Source organism: Lithobates pipiens, unplaced genomic scaffold, assembly GCF_037356315.1.
Source record: "Lithobates pipiens isolate NorthernLeopardFrog02 unplaced genomic scaffold, aLitPip1_a1.2 Scaffold_73, whole genome shotgun sequence".
NCBI classification, from domain to species: Eukaryota; Metazoa; Chordata; class Amphibia; order Anura; family Ranidae; genus Lithobates; species Lithobates pipiens.
The window spans coordinates 601,732-620,026 of NW_027507896.1; the positions used below are offsets into that span (position 1 = coordinate 601,732).

The 18,295-nt window shown below is 53.2% G+C and overlaps 1 protein-coding gene across 1 annotated transcript in view; it reads left to right on the forward strand.

Moving 5' to 3' along the window:
- Positions 1-4,446: 4,446 nt before the first annotated feature.
- The window catches only part of LOC143959390 (uncharacterized), a 79,636-nt gene continuing 65,787 nt past the window's right edge, over positions 4,447-18,295 (forward strand). The window contains exons 1-2 of the mRNA XM_077468027.1: positions 4,447-4,885; positions 17,906-18,259. Coding sequence (XP_077324153.1) covers positions 4,534-4,885; positions 17,906-18,259 — 706 coding nt within the window. The 5' untranslated portion in view covers positions 4,447-4,533. The remainder of the gene's footprint in view (positions 4,886-17,905; positions 18,260-18,295) is intronic.

Here is an 18,295-nt window from a genome sequence, read left to right on the forward strand (position 1 = left end):
TAAACTACAGAATATAAAGTTCTCCAACCTCATCCAGTCTTTGGGGGGAGGGGGGTATCTGGAAAATGATGGTAGCTGCCTGACTGGTCTCTGAGATTGGGATGAAGTTGGGAGCCCCTCGGCTGGTTACTGGGACTGTGGCAAATGCTGCCGGCACTCTGAGCTGGTTTTTGGAGATCAGGGAAAGGCCACTATATACCTCCTGGCTGGTCTCAGGAACCCAGGTAATGGTCTCTTGGACCAGGAATTGCTGGTAGCCCCCCAGACTGGCCTCGGGGAACCCAGGGAATGGTTTCTTGTACCAGGGAATGCTGGTAGCCCCCCCTGGGCTGGTCCCAGGAATCCTGGGAAAGGTCTCTTGGACTGAGGAAAGCTAGTAGCCCTCCGGGCTGGTCTCAGGAACTCCAGGTTATGGTCTCTTGAACCAGGAATTGCTGGTAGTCCACATAGGCTGCTCTCTGGAACCACTGGTAGAGGTCTCACAGACTGGGGAATTGTAGCCTCCCTGGCTGGTTTTTGGAACCCAGGTAATGGTATATTTGGACCAAGGAATGCTGGTACCCCCCATTAGGGTGATCTCAGGAACCCAGGTAATGGTCTCTTGGACCAGGAATTGCTGGTAGCCCCCCCAGACTGGCCTCGGGGAACCCAGGGAATGGTCTCTTGGACCAGGGAAAGCTGGTAGCCTCCCCAAGATGGTCTCAAGAACCTGGGGAATGGTCTCTTGTACCAGTGAATGCTGGCAGCCCCCCCCCCCTGGGCTGGTCCCTGGAATCCTGGGAAAGGTCTCTTGGACTGAGGAAAGCTAGTAGCCCTCCGGGCTGGTCTCAGGAACTCAGGTAATGGTCTCTTAAACCAGAAATTGCTGGAAGCCCCCATAGGCCGGTCTCAGGAAACCCAGAGAATGGTCTCTTGGACCAGGGAATGCTGGTAACCCCCCAGGATGGTCTCGGGAATGGTCTCTTGGACCAGGGACAGCTGGTAGCCCCCCCCCCCCCCCCATGCTAGTCTCAGGAACCTGGGGAATGGTTTCTTGGACCAGGGAATGCTGGTAGTCCCCCCAGGCTGGTCTTGGGAACCCGGGGAATGGTCTCTTGGACCAGGAAATGCTGGTAGTCCCCCAGGCTGGTCTTGGGAACCTGGGGAATTAGCTCTTGGACCAGGAAATGCTGGTAGCCCACCTTTGGGAATTGGCTCTTGGACCCAGGGATGCTGGTAGCCCCCCAGATAGGTTTCAGGAACCCAGGGATGGTGTCTTGGACCAGAGAAAGCTGGTAGCCCCCTAAGCTAGTCTCTGGAACCTGTGGAGTGGTCTCTTGTACCAGGGAGCGCTGGTAGCCCACAGGCTGCTCTCAGGAACCCAGGGAATGCTGGTGCCCCACAGGATGGTCTCTTGGACCAGGGAATGCTGGTACCCCCTAGGCTGGTTTTAGGAATCTGGAACTCCCTACCACTATCTGTCCAGAGCCCCGCCCATCCTCTGGAACTCCCTACCCCAATCTGTTTAGCCATCTCCTGCCATCTTCCTGAAAACATCTCTTCAGGGATGTCTATCCCACCTAACAGCGGACCATCTCCCTCTCCATCGGCTCATTCCTTCCAGTTACTACCCTTTTTCAATCACTTGTATAGATTGGAGGCTCTTCTGCGCCGGGTCCTCCTAGCCCTCTTGTGTTGGTTTGTATGGTGAGGGGCTGTGGTGACGGTTGTCACCCCCATATTATAATACTAAATTCCTGGTCCAAACCCCTCCCTACAAGAGACGTGTGGCTGCTGGTAAACCCTTAGCTGGGCCTTCACTACAACGACTGGCTGTGAGAATCCTGGGATGGCGGGGTCGCTGTGCTTGTTCTGTGGGGGTCACTGCGCTCATTCTATGGGGTCACAGGGATCATTCTATGGGGTCACTGCGCTCTTTCTATGGGGTCGCTGCGCTCTTTCTGTGGGGTCGCTGCGCTCTTTCTGTGGGGTCGCTGCGCTCTTTCTGTGGGGTCGCTGCGCTCATTCTGTGGGGTCGCTGCGCTCATTCTGTGGGGTCGCTGCGCTCATTCTGTGGGGTCGCTGCGCTCATTCTGTGGGGTCGCTGCGCTCATTCTGTGGGGTCGCTGCGCTAATTCTGTGGGGTCGCTGCGCTCTTTCTATGGGGTCGCTGCGCTCTTTCTATGGGGTCGCTGCGCTCTTTCTATGGGGTCGCTGCGCTCTTTCTATGGGGTCGCTGCGCTCTTTCTATGGGGTCGCTGCGCTCATTCTATGGGGTCACTGCGCTCTTTCTATGGGGTCGCTGCGCTCTTTCTGTGGGGTCGCTGCGCTCATTCTGTGGGGTCGCTGCGCTCATTCTGTGGGGTCGCTGCGCTCATTCTGTGGGGTCGCTGCGCTCATTCTGTGGGGTCGCTGCGCTCATTCTGTGGGGTCGCTGCGCTCATTCTGTGGGGTCGCTGCGCTCATTCTGTGGGGTCGCTGCGCTCTTTCTATGGGGTCGCTGCGCTCTTTCTATGGGGTCGCTGCGCTCTTTCTATGGGGTCGCTGCGCTCTTTCTATGGGGTCGCTGCGCTCTTTCTATGGGGTCGCTGCGCTCTTTCTATGGGGTCACTGCGCTCTTTCTATGGGGTCGCTGCGCTCATTCTGTGGGGTCGCTGCGCTCATTGTATGGGGTCACAGGGATTCTATGGGGTCACTGCGCTCTTTCTATGGGGTCGCTGCGCTCATTCTGTGGGGTCGCTGCGCTCATTCTGTGGGGTCGCTGCGCTCATTCTGTGGGGTCGCTGCGCTCATTGTATGGGGTCACAGGGATTCTGTGGGGTCACTGCGCTCGTTCTATGGGGTTACTGCGCTCATTCTGTGGGGTCGCAAAGCTCGTTCTGTGGGGTCGCAAAGCTCGTTCTGTGGGGTCACTGCGCTCGTTCTGTGGGGTCTCTGCGCTCTTTCTGTGGGGTCGCTGCGCTCATTCTGTGGGGTCGCTGCGCTCATTGTATGGGGTCACAGGGATTCTGTGGGGTCACTGCGCTCTTTCTGTGGGGTCACTGCGCTCGTTCTATGGGGTTACTGCGCTCATTCTGTGGGGTCGCAAAGCTCGTTCTGTGGGGTCGCAAAGCTCATTCTGTGGGGTCACGGCGCTCATTCTGTGGGGTCGCTGCGCTCATTCTGTGGGGTCGCTGCGCTCATTCTGTGGGGTCGCTGCGCTAATTCTGTGGGGTCGCTGCGCTCTTTCTATGGGGTCGCTGCGCTCTTTCTATGGGGTCGCTGCGCTCTTTCTATGGGGTCGCTGCGCTCTTTCTATGGGGTCGCTGCGCTCTTTCTATGGGGTCGCTGCGCTCATTCTATGGGGTCACTGCGCTCTTTCTATGGGGTCGCTGCGCTCTTTCTGTGGGGTCGCTGCGCTCATTCTGTGGGGTCGCTGCGCTCATTCTGTGGGGTCGCTGCGCTCATTCTGTGGGGTCGCTGCGCTCATTCTGTGGGGTCGCTGCGCTCATTCTGTGGGGTCGCTGCGCTCATTCTGTGGGGTCGCTGCGCTCATTCTGTGGGGTCGCTGCGCTCTTTCTATGGGGTCGCTGCGCTCTTTCTATGGGGTCGCTGCGCTCTTTCTATGGGGTCGCTGCGCTCTTTCTATGGGGTCGCTGCGCTCTTTCTATGGGGTCGCTGCGCTCTTTCTATGGGGTCACTGCGCTCTTTCTATGGGGTCGCTGCGCTCATTCTGTGGGGTCGCTGCGCTCATTGTATGGGGTCACAGGGATTCTATGGGGTCACTGCGCTCTTTCTATGGGGTCGCTGCGCTCATTCTGTGGGGTCGCTGCGCTCATTCTGTGGGGTCGCTGCGCTCATTCTGTGGGGTCGCTGCGCTCATTGTATGGGGTCACAGGGATTCTGTGGGGTCACTGCGCTCGTTCTATGGGGTTACTGCGCTCATTCTGTGGGGTCGCAAAGCTCGTTCTGTGGGGTCGCAAAGCTCGTTCTGTGGGGTCACTGCGCTCGTTCTGTGGGGTCTCTGCGCTCTTTCTGTGGGGTCGCTGCGCTCATTCTGTGGGGTCGCTGCGCTCATTGTATGGGGTCACAGGGATTCTGTGGGGTCACTGCGCTCTTTCTGTGGGGTCACTGCGCTCGTTCTATGGGGTTACTGCGCTCATTCTGTGGGGTCGCAAAGCTCGTTCTGTGGGGTCGCAAAGCTCATTCTGTGGGGTCACGGCGCTCATTCTGTGGGGTCGCTGCGCTCATTCTGTGGGGTCGCTGCGCTCATTCTGTGGGGTCGCTGCGCTCATTCTGTGGGGTCGCTGCGCTCATTGTATGGGGTCACAGGGATTCTGTGGGGTCACTGCGCTCGTTCTATGGGGTTACTGCGCTCATTCTGTGGGGTCGCAAAGCTCGTTCTGTGGGGTCGCAAAGCTCGTTCTGTGGGGTCACGGCGCTCGTTCTGTGGGGTCACGGCGCTCGTTCTGTGGGGTCATTGTTCTCTTTCTGTGGAGTCACTGCGCTCATTGCACGAGGTTTACATGACTATGTAAATTCTGTATACAGCCTGTGACATGAGAGGTGGAGGTGATGTGGATGTATAGCCCGGCTGTATTCTATGGAAATGTGAGAACACACGGCGCTCTGTGCGCTTTCCATCACACCCGCCACAAGATTTGCTTACCAGCTGCCTGCAAATTTGCTATTCAAAGTTATCAAACCAGCCAAATACGGACCACACAACCTATAGAACCCTATAGAGGACCGAGGGAGGACCACAGAGACCTGGAAGATGGGACAGGAAGGACAGGCCATGTGAGCAGACCTCACCACTATACATTGATGTGTACTCTTCTTTTATACAGGTATAAAGGGATTGGACTGCGCTGTGGACGTTTCCCGAAGATGTTGGTGCCGGCCATTCTTTACATTTACTTCCTGAGTGAGTATCCTGTGTTATATGGGCGGCTGTACTTCCTATATGGGTTATAGTGAGATTTATGAAGCTGTCCTGCGTCACTGCCCCCCCCCCCCCCAGTTCCACCACCCCCAGTTCCACCACATGCCCCTCGTGGAGGTATAGAACGCCTCCTGTTGAGTAGAGCCGGGTCACAGCATATTTTACATTGAATTTTTGGCATCTGTCAATATTTTTTCACTCTTTAGTCTATTGGTGTATAGGGGTCTTTATTCTCTTTCTTTACTGACCCGACTATGGGGTGGCTGAGCAGTAGTCTCCGACTATGGGGTGGCTGAGCAGTAGTCTCCGACTATGGGGTGGCTGAGCAGTAGTCTCCGACTATGGGGTGGCTGAGCAGTAGTCTCCGACTATGGGGTGGCTGAGCAGTAGTCTCCGACTATGGGGTGGCTGAGCAGTAGTCTCCGACTATGGGGTGGCTGAGCAGTAGTCTCCGACTATGGGGTGGCTGAGCAGTAGTCTCCGACTATGGGGTGGCTGAGCAGTAGTCTCCGACTATGGGGTGGCTGAGCAGTAGTCTCCGACTATGGGGTGGCTGAGCAGTAGTCTCCGACTATGGGGTGGCTGAGCAGTAGTCTCCGACTATGGGGTGGCTGAGCAGTAGTCTCCGACTATGGGGTGGCTGAGCAGTAGTCTCCGGTTATGGGGTGGCTGAGCAGTAGTCTCCGATTATGGGGTGGCTGAGCAGTAGTCTCCGGTTATGGGGTGGCTGAGCAGTAGTCTCCGGTTATGGGGTGGCTGAGCAGTAGTCTCCGGTTATGGGGTGGCTGAGCAGTAGTCTCCGATTATGGGGTGGCTGAGCAGTAGTCTCCGGTTATGGGGTGGCTGAGCAGTAGTCTCTGATTATGGGGTGGCTGAGCAGCAGTCTCTGGTTAGGAGGTCGTATAATGGTAGTCCCCAGTTGTTATAGAGTGGATAACCGGTAGTCTCCAGTTATGGGGTGGCTGAGCCATAGTCTGCAGTTTTGGAGTGGCTGAGCGGTAGTCTCTACTTATGTAGGTGGCTGAGAGGTATGCTCCAGTTGTGGCCAGACTCAGCAGTAGACAGGTTATGTGGTGGCTGAGTGGTAGATTCCAATTACGGAGGTGATTGAGTGATCATCTCCGGTTATGAGGTTTCTTAGCAGTAGTGTCCAGTTATGGGGTGGCTGAGCAGTAGTGTCCAGTTATGGGGTGGCTGAGCAGTAGTGTCCAGTTATGGGGTGGCTGAGCAGTAGTCTCCGACTATGGGGTGGCTGAGCAGTAGTCTCCGACTATGGGGTGGCTGAGCAGTAGTCTCCGACTATGGGGCGGCTGAGCAGTAGTCTCCGACTATGGGGCGGCTGAGCAGTAGTCTCCGGTTATGGGGCGGCTGAGCAGTAGTCTGCGACTATGGGGTGGCTGAGCAGTAGTCTGCGACTATGGGGTGGCTGAGCAGTAGTCTGCGACTATGGGGTGGCTGAGCAGTAGTCTCCGACTATGGGGTGGCTGAGCAGTAGTCTGCGACTATGGGGTGGCTGAGCAGTAGTCTGCGACTATGGGGTGGCTGAGCAGTAGTCTGCGACTATGGGGTGGCTGAGCAGTAGTCTGCGACTATGGGGTGGCTGAGCAGTAGTCTGCGACTATGGGGTGGCTGAGCAGTAGTCTCTGATTATGGGGTGGCTGAGCAGTAGTCTCCGACTATGGGGTGGCTGAGCAGTAGTCTCCGGTTATGGGGTGGCTGAGCAGTAGTCTGCGACTATGGGGTGGCTGAGCAGTAGTCTGCGACTATGGGGTGGCTGAGCAGTAGTCTGCGACTATGGGGTGGCTGAGCAGTAGTCTGCGACTATGGGGTGGCTGAGCAGTAGTCTCCGACTATGGGGTGGCTGAGCAGTAGTCTCCGGTTATGGGGTGGCTGAGCAGTAGTCTGCGACTATGGGGTGGCTGAGCAGTAGTCTGCGACTATGGGGTGGCTGAGCAGTAGTCTGCGACTATGGGGTGGCTGAGCAGTAGTCTCCGGTTATGGGGTGGCTGAGCAGTAGTCTCCGGTTATGGGGTGGCTGAGCAGTAGTCTCCGACTATGGGGTGGCTGAGTAGTAGTCTCCGGTTATGGGGTGGCTGAGCAGTTGTCTCCGGTTATGGGGTGGCTGAGCAGTAGTCTGCGACTATGGGGTGGCTGAGCAGTAGTCTGCGGTTATGGGGTGGCTGAGCAGTAGTCTGCGACTATGGGGTGGCTGAGCAGTAGTCTCCGGTTATGGGGTGGCTGAGCAGTAGTCTCTGATTATGGGGTGGCTGAGCAGTAGTCTCCGACTATGGGGTGGCTGAGTAGTAGTCTCCGGTTATGGGGTGGCTGAGCAGTAGTCTCCGACTATGGGGTGGCTGAGCAGTAGTCTCCGGTTATGGGGTGGCTGAGCAGTAGTCTCCGACTATGGGGGGGCTGAGCAGTAGTCTCCGGTTATGGGGTGGCTGAGCAGTAGTCTCCGACTATGGGGTGGCTGAGCAGTAGTCTCCGACTATGGGGTGGCTGAGCAGTAGTCTCCGACTATGGGGTGGCTGAGCAGTAGTCTCCGACTATGGGGTGGCTGAGCAGTAGTCTCCGACTATGGGGTGGCTGAGCAGTAGTCTCCGACTATGGGGTGGCTGAGCAGTAGTCTCTGGTTATGGGGCTGCTGAGCAGTAGTCTCCGGTTATGGGCTGGCTGAGCAGTAGTCTTTGGTCTTGGGGTGGTTGAGCAGTAGTCTCCCGTTATGGGGTTGCCATCCATTGATCTGGGGTTATGACTGAGTGGTAGTCTCTGGTTATGGGGTGGTGATCAGTAGTCTTTGGTCTTGGGGTGGTTGAGCAGTAGTCTCCCGTTATGGGGTTGCCATCCATTGATCTCGGGTTATGACTGAGTGGTAGTCTCTGGTTATGGGCTGGCTGAGCAGTAGTCTTTGGTCTTGGGGTGGTTGAGCAGTAATCTCCCGTTATGGGGTGGTTGAGCAGTAATCTCCCGTTATAGGGTTGTCATCCGTTGATCTCGGGTTATGACTGAGTGGTAGTCTTGGAGTGGCTGAACGGTTGTCTGCTGCCATGGGTGGTTGAGTTGTTGTCCCCAGTTATGGAGCGGCTGAGCGATAGTCTTCAGTTATGGGACCAGAAAGCAACAAAGCCTCAACACTCACTTTGTCTCGCATCCAACGGTACATATAAAATGCCTAAAACAACGCTGCTCTCCTCGAGTGGGGAAACTCCAAACACTGCAAAGAAACGCAGGAGGGTGCAAACGCCTAGTGCTTTACCACCAACACCATTGTTATTTTTTAAAATGCCATAAAACATATTCACAAACATGAGCATATCGACTCACAACTCCAGCATAGGTGATGATGTCCAAATTGCGGTGGTTGAAAATCTGACGTGTTTCATCAGACAAGCCCGCTTCCTCAGAACTCTTTTTAGATTATTGGATAGCTAAGCAGTAGTCCCTGATTTTTGGGGTGGCTGAGAAGTTGTCTCTAGGAATGGAATAGCTTAGCAGTAGTCTCTGGGTATGGGGTGGCTGAATTGTAGTAATCGGTTATGGGGTGGCTTATCGGTAGTCTCTGGTTATGGGGTGGCTAAGCAGTAGTCTTTTGGTGGTTGAGGGATAATCTCTGGTTATGGGGTTACCATCTATTTATCTTGAGTAATAAGGGGTTGGGTGGTCTATCCGGTAGTCTTCATGTTAGGACTGAGTGGTGAATTCTGGTTATGGGGTTTCTGAGTGGTTGTCTCCAGTAATGGAGTTTCTGAGTGATAGTCCCTGATTATGGGGTGCCTATCTGTTAGTCTCACATCATAACTGCCTGGTTGTCTCAGTTTCTGTTTATGGGGTGGTTATCTGGTATTCTCAGGGGTAGGACTGAGTGGTAGTTTCTGTTTATGGGGTGGCTTTCTAGTAGTATCAGCAGGTTAGGACTGAGTGGTGGATTCTGGTTATGGGGTGGTTATCCGGTAGTCTCAGGTTAGGACTGAGTGGTGGATTCTGGTTATGGGGTGGCTATCCAGTAGTCTCAGGTTAGGACTGAGTGGTGGATTCTGGTTATGGGGTGGCTTTCCAGTAGTCTCAGGTTAGGACTGAGTAGGTGGAGTAATGTTTACGGGGGGGATTTCCAGTAGTCTCAGGTTAGGACTGAGTGGTGGATTCTGGTTATGGGGTGGCTATCCGGTAGTCTCAGGTTAGGAATGAGTAGGGGAGTAATGTTTATGGGGTGGCTATCCAGTAGTCTCAGGTTAGGACTGAGTAGGGGGGAGTAATGTTTACGGGGGGGATTTCCAGTAGTCTCAGGTTAGGACTGAGTAGTGGATTCTGGTTATGGGGTGGTTATTCGGTAGTCTCAGGTTAGGACTGAATGGTGGATTCTGGTTATGGGGTGGCTTTCCAGTAGTCTCAGGATAGGACTGAGTGTTGGATTCTGGTTATGGGGTGGTTATCTGGTAGTCTCAGGATAGGACTGAGTGGTGGATTCTGGTTATGGGGCGGTTATCCGGTAGTCTCAGGATAGGACTGAGTGGTGGATTCTGGTTATGGGGTGGCTATCCAGGGGTGGCTATCCAGTAGTCTCAGGTTAGGACTAAGTGGTGGATTCTGTTTACGGGGTGGCTATCCAGTAGTCTGAGGATAGGACTGAGTGGTGGATTCTGGTTATGGGGTGGCTATCCGGTAGTCTCAGGTTAGGACTGAGTGGTGGATTCTGGTTATGGGGTGGCTATCCGGTAGTCTCAGGTTAGGAATGAGTAGGGGAGTAATGTTTATGGGGTGGCTATCCAGTAGTCTCAGGTTAGGACTGAGTAGGGGGGAGTAATGTTTACGGGGGGGATTTCCAGTAGTCTCAGGTTAGGACTGAGTAGTGGATTCTGGTTATGGGGTGGCTATCCAGTAGTCTCAGGTTAGGACTGAGTGGTGGATTCTGGTTATGGGGTGGCTATCCGGTAGTCTCAGGTTAGGACTGAGTGGTGGATTCCGGTTATGGGGTGGCTATCCGGTAGTCTCAGGTTAGGACTGAGTGGGGGATTCTGTTTATGGGGTGGCTATCCAGTAGTCTCAGGTTAGGACTGAATGGTGGATTCTGTTTATGGGGTGGCTTTCCAGTAGTCTCAGGATAGGACTGAGTGTTGGATTCTGGTTATGGGGTGGCTATCTGGTAGTCTCAGGTTAGGACTGAGTGGTGGATTCTGGTTATGGGGTGGTTATCTGGTAGTCTCAGGTTAGGACTGAGTGGTGGATTCTGGTTATGGGGTGGTTATCTGGTAGTCTCAGGTCAGGACTGAGTGGTGGATTCTGGTTATGGGGTGGCTATCTGGTAGTCTCAGGATAGGACTGAGTGTTGGATTCTGTTTATGGGGTGGTTATCTGGTAGTCTCAGGTTAGGACTGAGTGGTGGATTCTGGTTATGGGGTGGTTATCTGGTAGTCTCAGGTCAGGACTGAGTGGTGGATTCTGGTTATGGGGTGGCTATCTGGTAGTCTCAGGATAGGACTGAGTGGTGGATTCTGGTTTATGGGGTGGCTATCTGGTAGTCTCAGGTTAGGACTGAGTGGTGAATTCTGGTTATGGGGTGGCTATCCAGTAGTCTCGGGTTAGGACTGAGTGGTGGATTCTGGTTATGGGGTGGTTATCCGGTAGTCTCAGGTTAGGACTGAGTGGTGGATTCTGTTTATGGGGTGGCTATCCAGTAGTCTCAGGTTAGGACTGAGTGGGGGAGTTCTGTTTACGGGGTGGCTTTCCGGTAGTCTTAGGTTAGGACTGAATGGTGGATTCTGTTTATGGGGTGGCTTTCCAGTAGTCTCAGTGTAGCACTAACCCCCGAAGGAGCGGCTGAATTTATTGGGCTTACCCTTACCTTCTTCACCTCGTATGCGTCTAGGGTTTTCCGAGGTAGATGGCCCAAGAACTACAGAGACTCGCAGGCTTTTTCCAGGCTCCTCCCCCGCTTACGCGCCAACAGTGGATGTCCATCACTTTTCACAAAATGGCGCAGTCAAAAAAAAACAAAAAACACAACCCTCTGTCCTGTATTCACCACGTGCACAGTTCTTTCTTTCGAGGGGTAATGGTACATCCCGGACTACGAGCCCCCACGTATAGCACTGACCCCTGAAGGAGCGGCTGAATTTATTGGGCTTACCTTTACCTTCTTCACCCCATATGCGTCTAGGGGGTTTCCCGAGGTAGATGGCCCAAGAACTACAGAGACTGATGACTGATCCGCTTGAAGGGATTTTTATTTGCAAAAAAGTAGTTAACAAACAGTCTCTCTCAGTATTGATCAGAGGGTTTCGGTGAAAAGTCCAGGAACTCTTAGTGTCAAAGTCAGTATGAAGAAATAACTCTCTTACTTTGAATAAATCCAGAGAATAGCCATTCACAGCTGGATCCTCACCCTAGTTGGAGAGTCCTTCTCTCACCAGGCCTAGCAGCCAGCAGGGTGCTTGAGTCAGGAACACGTCTCTGCCACAGATTTTGTTATAGAACATATAAAGGAAACTTGAAAACTTGTAGGACACTCATGTGGTACCGGTATCTTGCAGCCGGTCCGGCGGTACCGCACGAGATTGGATTCACTTGGGTCCCTCAGCTTTTCCCGGCTCTTGTTGAGAAGCCAACCCTTGCGTGGCCTTCTCCCGAAGAGTCCTCCCCTGGATAACTTCACAGTTGCTGGGCCTCTCTACAACCCGGGACGGCACCGGACCACCTCTGAAGCCTTCCTTTAGTTTCCTTGCCTCGGGCTAGCCAGCCCCGAGACGTAAAGTTGGGTGGATCCGCACCCCAGGCCATAGGCGTCCTGGGGGCTGGTCCGGAGGATCAGGACCATGGAGTCAGAACATACTTCTGGACCGGAACCCCGGAACCACGTGACATCCGCATCTTAAGTACCCCATCCCAGAAAGCACAGCAAGAGTGACACTCCCACTGGGCTGGACTGGGTGACTGGCTGAACACCCTTCAGTCCAGTCAGACTGATGCTGAGGTCAGTATTTAGAGTAATCAAACCCAAACCAAACTGCAGTTTAAGGGTAGCCTCAAATTTCAAAAACACATAGCGCATGCTTTTCAGGAGTGAATGGGGGACTTCTGTTTATGGGGTGGCTATCCAGTAGTCTCAGGCTAGGACTGAGTGGTGGATTCTGGTTATGGGGTGGCTATCCAGTAGTCTCAGGCTAGAACTGAGTGGTGGATTCTGGTTATGGGGTGGCTATCCAGTAGTCTCAGGCTAGGACTGAGTGGTGGATTCTGGTTATGGGGTGGCTATCCGGTAGTCTCAGGATAGGACTGAGTGGTGGATTCTGTTTATGGGGTGGCTATCCAGTAGTCTCAGGCTAGGACTGAGTGGTGGATTCTGGTTATGGGGTGGCTATCCGGTAGTCTCAGGTTAGGACTGAGTGGTGGATTCTGGTTATGGGGTGGTTATCTGGTAGTCTCAGGCTAGGACTGAGTGGTGGATTCTGGTTATGGGGTGGCTATCCAGTAGTCTCAGGCTAGGACTGAGTTGTGGATTCTGGTTATGGGGTGGCTATCCAGTCAGGGGCAGACTTAAAACTCATGGGGAGGAGGAGATAATGAGGCCCCAAGGCAATAGATCATGGGGCCACACAGTATACACACAGTATACACATAAACACACTGAAAAGGTACTGGAGAGGCGGGGCAGCTATAATATTGGGATTTTTAAAAAAACACAGATTTTTACATACTGTCCCTGGTTTTATTTAGGCTGGCAACCCTGATGGGGCCCCTTAGTGGCATGGGGCCCTCGGGCAATGCCCGAGTACCCGAATGGTCAGTCCGCCCCTGTATACAGTAGTCTCAGGTTAGAACTGAATGGTGGTTTCTGGTTATGGGGTGGTTATCCGGTAGTCTCGGGTTAGGACTGAGTAGTGGATTCTGGTTATGGGGTGGTTATCTGGTAGTCTCATTTTAGGACTGAGTGGTGGATTCCGGTTATGGGGTGGCTATCCGGTAGTCTCAGGTTAGGACTGAGTGGTGGATTCTGGTCATGGGGTGGTTATCCGGTAGTCTCAGGTTAGGACTGAGTGGTGGATTCTGGTTATGGGGTGGTTATCTGGTAGTCTCAGGTTAGGACTGAGTGGTGGATTCTGTATATGGGCTGGCTATCCGGTAGTCTTAGGTTAGGACTGAGTGGTGGATTCTGGTTATGGGGTGGTTATCCAGTAGTCTCAGGTTAGGACTGAGTGGTGGATTCTGTATATGGGGTGGTTATCTGGTAGTCTCAGGTTAGGACTGAGTGGTGGATTCCGGTTATGGGGTGGTTATCTGGTAGTCTCAGGTTAGGACTGAGTGGTGGATTCTGGTTATGGGGTGGTTATCTGGTAGTCTCAGGTTAGGACTGAGTGGTGGATTCTGGTTATGGGGTGGTTATACGGTAGTCTCAGGTTAGGACTGAGTGGTGGATTCTGGTTATGGGGTGGCTATCCGGTAGTCTCAGGTTAGGACTGAGTGGTGGATTCTGGTTATGGGGTGGCTATCCGGTAGTCTCAGGTTAGGACTGAGTGGTGGATTCCGGTTATGGGGTGGTTATCTGGTAGTCTCAGGTTAGGACTGAGTGGTGGATTCTGGTTATGGGGTGGTTATCTGGTAGTCTCAGGTTAGGACTGAGTGGTGGATTCTGGTTATGGGGTGGTTATCTGGTAGTCTCAGGTTAGGACTGAGTGGTGGATTCTGGTTATGGGGTGGTTATACGGTAGTCTCAGGTTAGGACTGAGTGGTGGATTCTGGTTATGGGGTGGCTATCCGGTAGTCTCGGGTTAGGACTGAGTGGTGGATTCCGGTTATGGGGTGGTTATCTGGTAGTCTCAGGTTAGGACTGAGTGGTGGATTCCGGTTATGGGGTGGCTATCTGGTAGTCTCAGGTTAGGACTGAGTGGTGGATTCCGGTTATGGGGTGGTTATTCGGTAGTCTCAGGTTAGGACTGAGTGGTGGATTCTGGTTATGGGGTGGTTATCTGGTAGTCTCAGGTTAGGACTCAGTGGTGGATTCTGGTTATGGGGTGGTTATCTGGTAGTCTCAGGATAGGACTGAGTGGTGGATTCTGGTTATGGGGTGGTTATCCGGTAGTCTCAGGTTAGGACTGAGTGGTGGATTCCGGTTATGGGGTGGTTATCTGGTAGTCTAAGGTTAGGACTGAGTGGTGGATTCTGGTTATGGGGTGGTTATCCGGTAGTCTCAGGTTAGGACTGAGTGGTGGATTCCGGTTATGGAGTGGCTATCTGGTAGTCTCAGGTTAGGACTGAGTGCTGGATTCTGTTTATGGGGTGGTTATCTGGTAGTCTCAGGTTAGGACTGAGTGGTGGATTCTGGTTATGGGGTGGTTATCCGGTAGTCTCAGGATAGGACTGAGTGGTGGATTCTGGTCATGGGGTGGTTATCCGGTAGTCTCAGGATAGGACTGAGTGGTGGATTCTGGTTATAGGGTGGTTATCCGGTAGTCTCAGGATAGGACTGAGTGGTGGATTCTGGTTATGGGGTGGTTATCTGGTAGTCTCAGGTTAGGACTGAGTGGTGGATTCCGGTTACGGGGTGGCTATCTGGTAGTCTCAGGTTAGGACTGAGTGGTGGATTCTGGTTATGGGGTGGTTATCCGGTAGTCTCAGGTTAGGACTGAGTGGTGGATTCTGGTTATGGGGTGGCTATCTGGTAGTCTCAGGATAGGACTGAATGGTGGATTCCGGTTATGGGGTGGTTATCCGGTAGTCTCAGGATAGGACTGAGTGGTGGATTCCGGTTATGGGGTGGTTATCTGGTAGTCTCGGGTTAGGACTGAGTGGTGGATTCCGGTTATGGGGTGGTTATCCGGTAGTCTCAGGTAAGGACTGAGTGGTGGATTCTGTTTATGGGGTGGTTATCTGGTAGTCTCAGGTTAGGACTGAGTGGTGGATTCTGGTTATAGGGTGGTTATCCGGTAGTCTCAGGATAGGACTGAGTGGTGGATTCTGGTTATGGGGTGGTTATCTGGTAGTCTCAGGTTAGGACTGAGTGGCGGATTCTGGTTATGGGGTGGTTATCCGGTAGTCTCAGGTTAGGACTGAGTGGTGGATTCTGGTCATGGGGTGGTTATCCGGTAGTCTCAGGTTAGGACTGAGTGGTGGATTCTGGTTATGGGGTGGCTATCCGGTAGTCTCAGGATAGGACTGAGTGGTGGATTCTGTTTACGGGGTGGTTATCCGGTAGTCTCAGGATAGGACTGAGTGGTGGATTCTGGTTATAGGGTGGTTATCCGGTAGTCTCAGGATAGGACTGAGTGGTGGATTCTGGTTATGGGGTGGTTATCCGGTAGTCTCAGGTTAGGACTGAGTGGTGGATTCTGGTTATAGGGTGGTTATCTGGTAGTCTCAGGTTAGGACTGAGTGGTGGATTCTGGTTATGGGGTGGTTATCCGGTAGTCTCGGGTTAGGACTGAGTGGTGGATTCCGGTTACGGGGTGGCTATCTGGTAGTCTCGGGTTAGGACTGAGTGGTGGATTCTGGTTATGGGGTGGTTATCCGGTAGTCTCAGGTTAGGACTGAGTGGTGGATTCCGGTTATGGGGTGGTTATCTGGTAGTTTCGGGTTAGGACTGAGTGGTGGATTCTGGTTATGGGGTGGTTATCCGGTAGTCTCAGGTTAGGACTGAGTGGTGGATTCTGGTTATGGGGTGGTTATCTGGTAGTCTCAGGTTAGGACTGAGTGGTGGATTCTGGTTATGGGGTGGTTATCCGGTAGTCTCAGGATAGGACTGAGTGGTGGATTCTGGTTATGGGGTGGCTATCCGGTAGTCTCAGGTTAGGACTGAGTGGTGGATTCTGGTTATGGGGTGGTTATCCGGTAGTCTCAGGTTAGGACTGAGTGGTGGATTCTGGTTATGGGGTGGTTATTCGGTTGTCCCAGGTTAGGACTGAGTGGTGGATTCTGGTTATGGGGTGGCTATCCGGTAGTCTCAGGTCAGGACTGAGTGGTGGATTCCGGTTATGGGGTGGCTATCCGGTAGTCTCAGGATAGGACTGAGTGGTGGATTCTGGTTATGGGTTGGTTATCCAGTAGTCTCAGGTTAGGACTGAGTGGTGGATTCTGGTTATGGGGTGGTTATCCGGTAGTCTCAGGATAGGACTGAGTGGTGGATTCTGGTTATGGGGTGGCTATCCGGTAGTCTCAGGTTAGGACTGAGTGGTGGATTCTGGTTATGGGGTGGTTATTCGGTAGTCTCAGGTTAGGACTGAGTGGTGGATTCTGGTTATGGGGTGGCTATCCGGTAGTCTCAGGTTAGGACTGAGTGGTGGATTCTGGTTATGGGGTGGTTATTCGGTTGTCCCAGGTTAGGACTGAGTGGTGGATTCTGGTTATGGGGTGGCTATCCGGTAGTCTCAGGTCAGGACTGAGTGGTGGATTCCGGTTATGGGGTGGCTATCCGGTAGTCTCAGGATAGGACTGAGTGGTGGATTCTGGTTATGGGTTGGTTATCCGGTAGTCTCAGGTTAGGACTGAGTGGTGGATTCTGGTTATGGGGTGGCTATCCGGTAGTCTCAGGATAGGACTGAGTGGTGGATTCCGGTTATGGGGTGGTTATCCGGTAGTCTCAGGTTAGGACTGAGTGGTGGATTCCAGTTATGGGGTGATTATCTGGTAGTCTCAGGATAGGACTGAGTGGTGGATTCTGGTTATGGGGTGGTTATCTGGTAGTCTCAGGTTAGGACTGAGTGGTGGATTCCAGTTATGGGGTGATTATCTGGTAGTCTCAGGATAGGACTGAGTGGTGGATTCCAGTTATGGGGTGATTATCTGGTAGTCTCAGGATAGGACTGAGTGGTGGATTCTGGTTATGGGGTGGCTATCCGGTAGTCTCAGGATAGGACTGAGTGGTGGATTCCGGTTATGGGGTGGTTATCCGGTAGTCTCAGGTTAGGACTGAGTGGTGGATTCCAGTTATGGGGTGATTATCTGGTAGTCTCAGGATAGGACTGAGTGGTGGATTCTGGTTATGGGTTGGTTATCCGGTAGTCTCAGGTTAGGACTGAGTGGTGGATTCTGGTTATGGGGTGGCTATCCGGTAGTCTCGGGTTAGGACTGAGTGGTGGATTCTGGTTATGGGTTGGTTATCCGGTAGTCTCAGGTTAGGACTGAGTGGTGGATTCCGGTTATGGGGTGGTTATCCGGTAGTCTCAGGTTAGGACTGAGTGGTGGATTCTGGTTATGGGGTGGTTATCCGGTAGTCTCAGGTCAGGACTGAGTGGTGGATTCCGGTTATGGGGTGGCTATCCGGTAGTCTCAGGTTAGGACTGAGTGGTGGATTCCGGTTATGGGGTGGTTATCCGGTAGTCTCAGGTTAGGACTGCGTGGTGGATTCCGGTTATGGGGTGGTTATCTGGTAGTCTCAGGATAGGACTGAGTGGTGGATTCTGGTTATGGGGTGGCTATCCGGTAGTCTCAGGATAGGACTGAGTGGTGGATTCCGGTTATGGGGTGGTTATCCGGTAGTCTCAGGTTAGGACTGAGTGGTGGATTCTGGTTATGGGGTGGTTATCCAGTACTCTCAGGTTAGGACTGAGTGGTGGATTCCGGTTATGGGGTGGTTATCCGGTAGTCTCAGGTTAGGACTGAGTGGTGGATTCCGGTTATGGGGTGGTTATCCGGTAGTCTCCGGTTAGGACTGTCTGGTAATTTCTGGGGATGGAGTCGCTGAATACAGTGGAGGAGACGGCCTCCATGTTTCTCCTGTGTACACCAGCGGTAAGTTCTCCCCACATAGCACCGGCTCGGTCCCCGCCATCTTTGTGTGTTCCTGCTCCTCCTGACGAGAGCCCCTGACAAGGTGGTGGGTGGTTGGTTGGTGGTCCCGTATCCGGAGCTCCTAGTTATCAGCAGAACGCCATCTTGGTGGAATTGGACTTTCTTGGCTGGAGGGACGAGTGAGAATGGAGAAGAATACTTCTAAGGTCTCTTAGTGGAGACATGAAGTGATAAGGGGGGTGCGTCTGATGTACCCCCTAAAGTCCTCTTTGTGTCTCTCCACAGGTTCCGCTCGGGGGCTCAGCTTCTCCCCATCTCCATACTACCTGGTGAAGCAGTCACTGACCTGGGTGGAGGCCTTGAATTATTGCCGGACGCAGTACACAGACCTGGCCAGCATCGAGTCGGATACGGAGCTGATGCAGGTGTCGGCGGTGGCGGTCCTAAATGAGGTGTGGGTGGGCCTGTACCTCTGCTCCCCGGGGCTCTGGCGCTGGAGTACCGGCAACGCCTTAGGAACCTATACCAAATGGAATTCCGGGATGCCCGGCCTGACCTCCTATTCCTGTGCCAGGTACAGCTTGTTAAAGTGGAATGACGGGAGATGTGACTCGAAATTCTACTTCGTGTGTTACAAAGGTGAGTCCATGGGGGCCACAGTCCATAGAAAGATAC